The sequence below is a fragment of the Rhinolophus hipposideros genome (assembly GCF_964194185.1).
Source record: "Rhinolophus hipposideros genome assembly, chromosome: 22".
In the NCBI taxonomy this organism is placed as follows: Eukaryota; Metazoa; Chordata; class Mammalia; order Chiroptera; family Rhinolophidae; genus Rhinolophus; species Rhinolophus hipposideros.
In genome coordinates, this window is record NC_138068.1 from 33,539,632 (window position 1) to 33,550,551 (window position 10,920).

The 10,920-nt window shown below is 36.9% G+C and overlaps 1 protein-coding gene across 1 annotated transcript in view; it reads left to right on the forward strand.

Annotated features, from left to right (window-relative positions):
• Window positions 1-10,712, forward strand: part of SPTLC3 (serine palmitoyltransferase long chain base subunit 3) — a 167,221-nt gene extending 156,509 nt beyond the window's left edge. The window contains exons 11-12 of the mRNA XM_081033704.1: window positions 4,956-5,085; window positions 6,735-10,712. Of these exons, the coding sequence (XP_080889830.1) occupies window positions 4,956-5,085; window positions 6,735-6,848 (244 nt within the window). The 3' untranslated portion in view covers window positions 6,849-10,712. The remainder of the gene's footprint in view (window positions 1-4,955; window positions 5,086-6,734) is intronic.
• The last annotated feature ends 208 nt before the right edge of the window (window positions 10,713-10,920 follow it).

Sequence of the window (10,920 nt, forward strand, 5' to 3'; positions counted from 1 at the left end):
AAAAGAAAAAAAAAATCCAAAAACATGAGGATGGTTTAAGGGGCCTCTGGGACAACATCAAACGTACTCACATTCTCATAATAGGGATACCAGAAGAAGAGCAAGAGCACGGAATTGAAAACCTGTTTGAAGAAATAATGACGGAAAACTTCCCTAAGTTTCTGGTGAAGGAAACAGCTATATAAGGCCAGGAAGTGCAGAGAGTCCCAAACAAGATAAATACAAAAAGACCCACTCATGCATCATAATTAAAATGCCAAAGGTTACAGACCCAGAGAGAATCTATAAAGCAGCAGGAGAAAAGTAGTTAGTTACCTACTAGGGAGCTCCCATAAGACTGTCAGCTGATTTCTGAACAGGAACTTTACAGGCCCGAAGGGATCAACATGAAATGTTCATAGTGATAAAAAGCAAGGACCTACAACCAAGATTACTCTACCCAGCAAAGCTATCATTTAGAGTCGAAGGGCAGACAAAGAGTTTCCTAGACAATAAACAGCTAAAGGAGTTCATCACCACCAAACCAGCATTACAAAAAATGTTAAAGTGTCTTCTTTAAGACGATGAAGAAGAAAAAAAAGAACAAAAATACAAATAATAAAATGACAATAACATATCTATCAACAATTACTTTCAATGTGAATGGATTAAATTCTCCAATCAAAAGACATAGGGTGGATAAGAAAACAATACCCTTACATGTGCTGCCTAAAAGAGACACACTTCAGATTGAAAGACACACAGTGACTAAAATTAAAGGGATGGCGAATGATATTTCATAAAAATGGAAACAAAAAAGCTGGGGTAGCAATACTTATACCAGAGAAAATAGATTTTAAGACAAAGACTATAACAAAAGACAAAGAAGGATCCAATAATTCCACTTCTGAGGATTTATCCAAAGGAACTCAAACTACTACTCTGAAGGGACATGTGCATTCATATACTCATTGCTGCATTGTTTACAATAGCCAAGACATGAGGCAACCTGGGTGTCCATCAATGGATGAATGAATAAAGAATTGGTATGCATATACAATAGAATATTACTCAGCCATGAATGAACTATTACTCAGGCAAGAATAGAATCTTGCCATTTGCAACAGTATGGGTGGACGTAGAGGGTATCGTGCTGAATGGAATAAGTCAGACAGAAAGATAAATGTCATATGATCTCACCTATAGGTGGAATCTAGATAACAGGATAAATAAACAAAACAGAAACAAACTCATAGATCCAGACAGCATTTTGATAGTTGCTGGAGGGGGCCTTTGGGGGTATGGGTGAAGTGGGGAGGGACTTCAGAGGTACAAATTGGTAGTTACAAAATAGTCATGGGGATGCAGAGTATAGCATGGGGAATATAGTCAGTAGTATTATAATAACTATATACGGTGTATTATAATAACTATATATGAATTTCTCGTGATTATTTCATAAGTTATACAAATGTCTTATCACTGTGTTATGCACTTAAAACTAATATAATATTGTATGTCAACTGTAAATGAAAAATAAAATAAAAATTTTAAATAAATTCAAGTATTCAACTATACAATAACAGAATGAAAAAGGAATTTCCCCTGCTCCTTTATATGCCTGGAGCACTGATTGGACAACAGCTGATGAGAAAACTGAAAATAGAACTTAGAGGGAGCTTCATGTGAAAGTTTTTCTATGGTAGAGTGAAATGTTTGGAATGAATAAGAATTTTGACTCTGCCTCTTCCTAGCTGGGGGATATTGGGCAAGTTATCCAACCTTCTGAAGCCTCAGTTTCTGCATTTTTAAAATGGGTTATAATAGTATCTATTTCATAAGGGCACTGTAAAGATTAAACAAGATGATGTCTATCAGCATTTGGCATGTTGCCTCTTATATAAGAGCCACACAGTGTTAGCTGTTATTACTAATAGTATTAATAATGTGTATAAAGCACTTAATATAATGTTTGGTATATTATAAGCACTCAATCAGTAATAGTCATATTTTTACTGCTACTTCTACTTTTAGTACTACTATTATTATTATTATTATTGTCAACTGAATCCAAGATTGAGTCACCATGGTTGCATAGCTCTCCAAAATAATTGTTGCAATCTTTACTTTCATTAATAAAAATAGAACTTCCAGAGAAATAGTAGATAAATATCCTACTATACTCTGAGTCAATTATGATATATTGGACACTAGAGAATATGTCAAACTTTCTAGTGTCTTCCAATTTAAGATGATTTTTAATGAGGAGCTAATATTGCTGAATACTGATTATACACTACTTAAGGCTCTTAGACCCAGTGATCATCCGTTGAGTGTAAGACACTTTGCCCTCGTTTACAGATGAGGAAACCGAAACCCACAAAAGTCAAACTGTTTTCTAAGCGTCAGTCAGATTGTAGGTAGTAGAGCCCAGAATTCAAAGCCAGTTCCATTTGCCTCCTAAACCAGAGCTCTTTGCAGTGAACAGCACAGCCTCTCAGGTTTTAGTCCAGAGGGGAAAGAAACGCCTACCTCATTAAAGCAACATGGGCATAAGTTTAACCCTCGTTAGTGTCATCTTTGGTGAATCCAAAGGCATCAGTCACTACAATGGAAAAAGTATCTGATTGTTTGGGTTGTCTAAGGAAACTTAGAAGAGTTTAGTAACGAAAGGTCATATCATCTATTATTGGCAGGAGTTGCTGAAAAGAGCTTGTCCTGCCCACTGGCCTTCTTTCCTGCTCTGATATTTCTTCAATGAATAGTTTATATGTAGAGAAACTTTTAAGACAGACTGTTAATTGTCTTAGCCAGTGTATGAGCACTTCTTTCATTTGGCTAGTTTAAAAACCTTTGATTTCATTAAAGAACTGGTTTCTCCACATTTCTGCCAGCCACCAAATGAAAGTATAACCTCTAGCCAGTTGAACTTTTGAGAAAAGTCCTGCTGAAACTATCACTGGATCTTCTATGGAGTTCAGTATAATGTGATTTCACACATAAAACATGCACTTAAATAATCAAGATTGTATTGTGTGTACTATTTGGTACAGGGCTTGCATTTTCCTTTCATAGTTCTCATCACATATTTAGAAGATGATGGGACCCAAAATGCAGTGATGCTGCAACACAGTGCTAATGGTGATGATGATGATGATGATGATGATGATGATGATGATGATGATGATGATTGTGATGATTCACATAGTTTAGTTTCTTTCAACCTACGCCGGCTCTAATTTCCTTTGGGGAGTACAAACTCAGAGGCTCATTATATAATGTTCAGGGCAATTATATGCATTAACTGAAGGAGGCTAGGTTTAGTAGTGTAAGTTTTAATCTCAAAAGTGTTCCAGGGAGGCCTCATATTAGCCTAATGAATCAACAGTCATATATTTTGCTCTACATTCTTTGGCAAAACTTGCTTCCTCTGGTACAAAGAAAAATGTGTAGACAGTGAAAATGCCCCTTTGGGAGTCCCAACAACTGGCCTGAGATGGTGGGTCAGGTGGTTTGTACTCTAGCAATGAAAGCACTTGATTTGTTTCTTAGACAATTATTAGCTCCCATCCTGTGTAGTTCCATGGGCAGCCTTCCATAGGATGATCAAGAAAGAGAAAGAACAGCCTCTGTTTTCAAGCTTTCTCAATTAGAAAGCTTCATCTCCTTGAAACCTTCCCAGTACAAATCAAAGTGTGAATCTTGCCTTACTCAAGACAAGGGGGGCAGAGAGGTGTGTGTTTGGTAGGTCTTACAATCTCTATCACATCATTTGATAACCTGCATTCTATATGAGGCAACCAAAAGACAGACAGCTAAAGGGTGAGAGGAATTAATGAATGAGCAGGCTTGCTCTCCACATCTTGTTCAATAATTTTTCCTGAGTTATGACTGGAAGGTTTCTGTGGTGGGGTCAGTTTCCAGTCTAAAATGAGACACCAGCAATCTCTTAATGCTAAGAACAAAGCTGAGGCATTTACCTCACTTGTGGGCAGAGCCAATCCGTAATTAAAGTTTCCTGCAAAGAGCAACAGAACACAAGGGAGAAAGATTCACTTGGGGGCACATCTTTTTATCTGACACTGGCTCTTGGCACAAGAAATTGACAGACTTTAAGAGCTTGATATTCTAGAATTGTTACTGAGATTAGCTCTGGAAGAGAAAGTGGCTAGAAGCAGTTGAGGGGAAGCAATCATAGTTTTAAAAAGTTTTACCCTGCATCAAAGAACTTTATAGTTACATGACTTATATCCTACTGGCTTCACCTACCCGCCAGCCTCCCCGTGTGTGTGCATTTCTTTCCCTGTCTCCCTCCTGCCCCATTCCCCTTTTAACCAACCAATGGATTTATTATCCCTGAACATATCTGGGTGTGTTCATTCACATATTTTAAAAAATAAGTATACCCTTGTTATTTCCTATCTCTAGTTTAATGGAAAATAAAATCTTTGACTCTGGAGCAAGCATATGGCTTGGGGCTGACTCCTGCCGACCCTCTGATCTTGGTCCTCAAATTATAGTCACTAAGTATAGGCTTCTTGAAATTTCCACACTATCTTATCAGTATTAAGTTTTTTAAAACATATAAGTTTGCCTATGATATATCCTTTCTTTATGTAATTGCATTGTGTTAGCTGTTTGGTTTTTATTCCTAGGAACCCTACAGACAAAGGATTGAACATCAATGCCGACTTGTTAAGCCAGGGTCACATACATCATATTTTATGCTTAATGTCAGAGACTCGGTCCTCAAGATTGTTTAATGAGTGTGCTAGGACCCATAATATACACTCAGGTGCCATCAAGTGACTGACTGCCCCTTTTCTTTGTCAACTGTATTTGACAGAAGTTTAATAATTTAAATCATCCTCTACTTATTGTTATTAAAACAACAGAAAGTCAATTAGCCATATTTCTATTTTTTCAGTATAATTTTGTCATCTCTCAGTTTACCTCCTATTTTGTCTTTCCTTTAGGGCTTTTGCAAGACACCTATTAAACAGGAAAATCGGGGTGGTGGTCGTTGGATTTCCAGCTACTCCCCTCGCAGAAGCTCGGGCACGGTTCTGTGTTTCAGCAGCACATACCCGGGAGATGTTAGACACAGTGAGTACAGCACAGGACAATGGAAACTCCAATGCTGGTGCTTTGGATTCTGAGCACATTCTTTTATTGAGCTGGCTTAGGGTTCCCTGGAAATCTCTTGGGAGATTTAGGAAAACAACACTAATAAAACTCACTGCTAAAAAGCAAGAGTATGCCAACACTGCCCAACAATGTGATCAAGTAAGTAGATAAAGAAGAAAATCAGTTTAGTGAAGACTTGAATCAAGTTAGTGTTTTAGTTTCATAGAAAAGACTGACTGAGTAGCCAAATGTTGTGCTATTTACTAGTTCTTAAGAGCAAAACGTAATCTAACATGCTATTTCAGCATCAACTGCCTGCATCCCAACATTTTTCATAGGCACCAAATCCATCATAATAAAATATGATCTAACCAGGCAACATGTTGGAAAACCAATAACAAAGACAGATCTATCCTATTAGCCATTTACATGAGGTCTAAATGATTTAAAAACCACATTTCATTGCCCTTTGACTTAAATCTTTATGTGAATGAGTAATATCAGAGAATTTAGCCATCTCAATCAGTTTGGGGTTGATGCAAGTTTCTCATAATGTAAATGAAGTTTAGCAAACACTGTTGAGTGTCTACCATATGCAAAATGTTGGGGCAAAAAGACTAAGAGGAGATACTAATAAATAAGCAACAAATAATAATAGCAGGCAGTATAAATTCACCTTGAAAAAGAAATACAGACAACTGTGAGAACATGAAGATGGGAATGAGTTATTATATATGAAATTATATAAGTTCATTTATTATATATGAATAAGTTATTATATATGAAGGTGGGCATGACTTTTAAAGGGGAAAGTCCATGAGCCCCATTAGTCATTCATTCTAATGTTAATGACTCTCATTTCACCTTTTTCAAAGCATTGGACTATAATATCGTCTTCCTCCTCATTTGACAGGTTAAGAAGAACAACCTCAAAAGAGGTCAAAAAGTCATGTCCAATATCATAGGATTAGTGATATACCAGATGTAAAAATTACATTTTGTGCATTCTGGATCTTAGTTGTTTCATTTGTAAAACTGGGGATACATTTACCTGCCTGACTTAGGAGAATTGAAACAGATGACTTCTTGGTCCTCTCTGGTTTTAAAATCTATTTTATGGAGCATAGAGAGCATTTAAAACTGGGAGGGGATGGCAAGTAGGGAGAGCAGGGCAAGCATGGGAGAGAGAGGAGGACGCTAATCACCTCCTGTAATGTTCCATTTTGTTCTGGCCAGGTTGATCTGCTGTGTCATCAAGATATAACCCAAATGTAATCCACAACTTTATCTTTTTCTTTCATGAGGCTATCCATAAGTCATTAAACTTTAAAATAAAGGTAAAGGGTAAACATCGCTCAGATGTTTTTATTCCTCTTCTCACACCCCCAAAATAAGTTAAACATTCATAATGTGGAATTAGACTACTAAAGAATATGAGATAAAAGTAATTAGCATCTAACATTCATTAAGGGCTGGTTTATAAGCTATACCTTAACGATTTGGATCTTTCTCCTTTTCCTTAAAATCAAAGAATTTAGCAAAAGAAGACTATAGTTTTCCGTGAGGTGCTGGAGAGCAGAGCTACATAGGGTTTTAAAGATAACTGATGGAAGGCAAACTCTTTACAGGTTTTGGAAGCCCTGGATGAGATGGGTGATCTCCTGCAACTGAAATATTCCCGGCACAGGAAGTCAGTGCGCCCTGAACTCTATGACGAGACAATCTTTGAACTTGACGATTAAGTTTCCTGATCCTGAGTGGAACCTAAAGTCTTTGCCAGAAAGACCTCTTGCCTTGCCTCAAAAGGAATATAAATGGATTTCTCTCCCCTTCTAAGGATAATTTTGGATTTCATACCAGCTTAATTGAACTGAGGGAGATGTGTTTTTTAGGTCTCCAACTCAGGACTGCAGAGACAAAAATTTGGATTCAGATTTTGTTTCTCCTCTTCCAAGTATCCTGCTACAAACACACACATACACTTCTTAGAATATTATTAATGACAATGAGCCTGTGTTTTACCTGCTACCATGCAGGCTCTTTGGTCCATACTCTATCAAGAGTTCCAACCTGAGGCGAGGGTTTGGATTTTTAATTCAGTAGATCTCACTCCCTGTTTACTTATTCCATCTGCAAACACGGGTAAGGATGGTGGGCAGTAGCCGACCTCCTTGTTCCATGCATGAAAGCACCAGCTAAAACTCGTTGGTATCATGGGAAGTTCCAGGCAGGAATGTAAAGAAATGTTGCTTCTACCATTTGCCACATTTGGACTTTGTCCAAGGACAAGTGTCAAAAGCCATAGTTAATGTTTCAAAGGAGAGAGCAGAATCGGCCAGCAGCAACTGGAGACATCTTTAAAGGAAACTTTCCTTTTCCTCTTGCTGGTCTCCTACAGTTTTACAGCTGAGCTTTTGAGGTTTGGAAAATTCAAGACGTTTCTTTCATAAGGAAGGGGGCAGACGGCAATCACAAGCCAATTTTAGGCCTAGACTAAAACCGTAAAGTTATAACAACTTGACCATTTTTGGTATCATGGGGAGTGAATGAATGTGTAGCATGCATAGCCTTTATGACTTAAGGAATGAGTTGTCATTTTCCTACTGAATTTTGAGTAAATGGTGAGATTCAATTTCCTTTACACTTGACTCCTAAGACTACACTTGAAGAATGTTTTGATTCAAAAACAACATTTAAAAGCAAATTCTATTTAACTTTTTTCAAGACTGACACCCCCATTTAGACCTATTAATATTAAATAGTACTGTCATCTGGCATATGCACTTCAATTTGATGCAAAATGGGCTTGCACGCTATTGGCAACTAATTTACTTCAGTTTCTCTCTCTCTCTCTCTCTCTCTCTCTCTCTCTCTCTCTCTCTCTCTCTCTCTCTCTCTCTCTCAATGTGAACACATATTTCTCTGGAATAGTACCCCTTTGCTAATTGGATCTAGTTGGTATGGAAAAAGCCAGTGGAAAACCTTATCTTTAACAAGCTCCCAGATGGTGCCCAGATTTGGAAACTCTACAGAGTAGTGGTGACCTTTTAGCAAAGCTTCTGTAATAGTTTGAATGAGTTACAGAACATTCCACTCCATCAAATGACACTATAAACAAATCACTTCAAGAGAGGCTTGACTTGGTGTGACACAGATGGACCCAAGCTTTCATGCTGTGCTCTGAGGTAGAAACTCAACCCAAAGCACTGGTATTGGATGGAGCAATATGCCCTGATACTCAAAGCTTATCGATCTGCATGGAAAGTTTTGATAGGAAAATTATAACCCCCAGTTTACAGTTTAAAAGTGGTACAACAGTTTAAAATGGATCATGAATGTTTTTAAATACCATAAATTTCCTCATGAATGTTTTCATGTACTATTAGCGGACAGGAGAGAAAGTGGATTCTGAAAATGCGTTTGCCCCATGCCATGACTGATTTTGCTAACTGAATTCTAATTCTTCTCAATGAACTGGTACAGCACTACTTTTGCAAAGAAAACATATGTTGTATAAGTGTGCAAAGAAAAGGAAGACATGTAGGTCTTTTCTCTTAAAAATGTGCATTTAATTGAAATTTACCCTCGTTAATTGTCTAAAATGTATGTCTTCAGTCCCGTAAAAGAAATAGGAGACAAAGAGGGCAGCAGAACATCTGGGCCTTCCCTAAATTACAGCAGGCAATAAACATCCCTTTCCATTCTTAATATCTGTGATCTTCACACTCGCCCTTTGAGTTTTAAGCCTCAAGAGAGGTGTCTTTGGAAGCAGGAATCTATCATTGTTCCTTTCATGGAGTATCTTGAGTCTAACTTGTGATAGAAAACTAATCACTTAGCCACCATGGGAGGCAGGGAGGAGGTTACTCTCTCTTCACCAAGATCCAAGAGTTCTGGGGCAATTTATTACTTTCTCATGCACAAGATAAAACACTTATCTCTGTTCAAGGGTCTGTGTTGAATATACACTTATGAGAACAACTGTAATCTAAGTGAAATGCTTCCTGAGCACAGTAGGAGGGACCCAGGTCCCATTGGGCTGGTAATATGAGTATATATTATATGTCATAGAGCATGAGGTTGGTTAAGAGGGTGATTATGAATACTGAGAATTTTTAATTTTTATAAGAAAAAGTCTTCTACTGCTAGATTAAGACCATGATTTCAATTCAATAGGGATTACTAAATTTCAATAACTATAAGAGAGCCAAAAATGTCTTTTAGGTTGGTTTTATTGGGAAAGATAGTTTTCTAAAAGAACCATAATTTTATGTACCCCAAACTTTCTATTTGCAAACACAAAGACACACACACACACACAGACACACACACACTTTTCCTTTACAGAGAAAGTGAGAGTATAAAGGTAGAGAGAGGAGAATCTGATTGGTTGATAGGTAGATGGAAGGTATTCTAAAAATCATCTTCAGGAAAGCAGAAAATAAAATATCCAGACTGATATTTGTAAGAAGGATGCATTTGCATATTAAAATGGCATAAACACATTTCTAATCTTATCATGGAATTGCAGTATTGTGGATGTTTGTTATATTGCCTTTCAGCATGTTTTGGTCTAGCAAAGAACATTGGCTTCAAAATTTACTAGGAAACTTTTAAAAATGCAGATCCCTGGGTCCCACACTGGATCTCCTCTGAATCAGAATAGCTGTAGTGCCCCGGAATCTACATTTTCACCAGCTTCCCAGGGGATTCTAATCCACGTCATAATTTGAGAACCATTATTGGAAGTTTTGTTTTGAAAGACCCGTTGGCTCAATAACATAACAGAAACTTTGTTCTAATTTTCTACTGATAGTTAAAGGTGCTTATACTACTAAATTAAACTGAATTATTTCAACCTTTTCTACTCAATAGGACATTTTGTTCCCATTTTTCAAGTACTTTCTCTTTCTACAAAAATGAATCCAATTCTACAAAAATTAATCCAACATTAACCACCATTCATGTGGATAAATTATCTCTTCTCTGGTTCTCCTCTGTATCATTTCCTACAAGATATTCCTTTTCCTTGTATCACCTTGTTCCACTGAATGTGGTATCTGGTTCTTTATTTTCTTTCTACCCCTTAAAAGTATCTTCAACCTCTGATTATTTATTTATTCCAATAACAGCTTTTGAATGGGGTGAAAATCTTAACAGCTCTTCAAACATGTAATGTTCCTCTGTATTTTTCTTTAGCGATAGCAAATGTAAGTAGATTGCTCTGACTTAAAAGCTTTGATAATGAAACCTTAACTCTTAAACATATTTTTTGATTTACAGCAATAATAACAATTGTATTTTGAACTTCTCTGGTGATTTTTTGGCAATTTTTCCTGGTCTCTGTTAGAACAACATATTTGAAGTCTGTTTTCTCAGAATGCCTTATGCAGCTGTGTAATGTTTAGGAAATTAAAAGGAGTCTGTATTTTAAATGTTTCTAAGCACTTATTGTGGGGCATTGTCCTATGGTGTTGTGGTGTGTGTGTGTGTGTGTGTGTGTGTGTGTGTTTCACTGAAACGTTTGAAGTGTGACCAATTTCATTTCATTCTGCCTGTGAAATGTTAATTTCTTTAATAAACAAATCACCAAAATTGATGATATTAAAAATAATGTGTGGTTTTGTGTTGATTTAGTTTGGGTTATCCTAAAAAAGATCAAAGTAGAGATTTGCATTTAAGAATTTCATTGAGGAAAATTGGCAAGAATGGCTGCCACTGGCTTGCACTGAGTCACAAGAACCAATTGTGCTCATCTTTTCTCAATTCTGCGTTCAGTGACATTACACTGGTAATTGAAAATTGGCGTGTTAG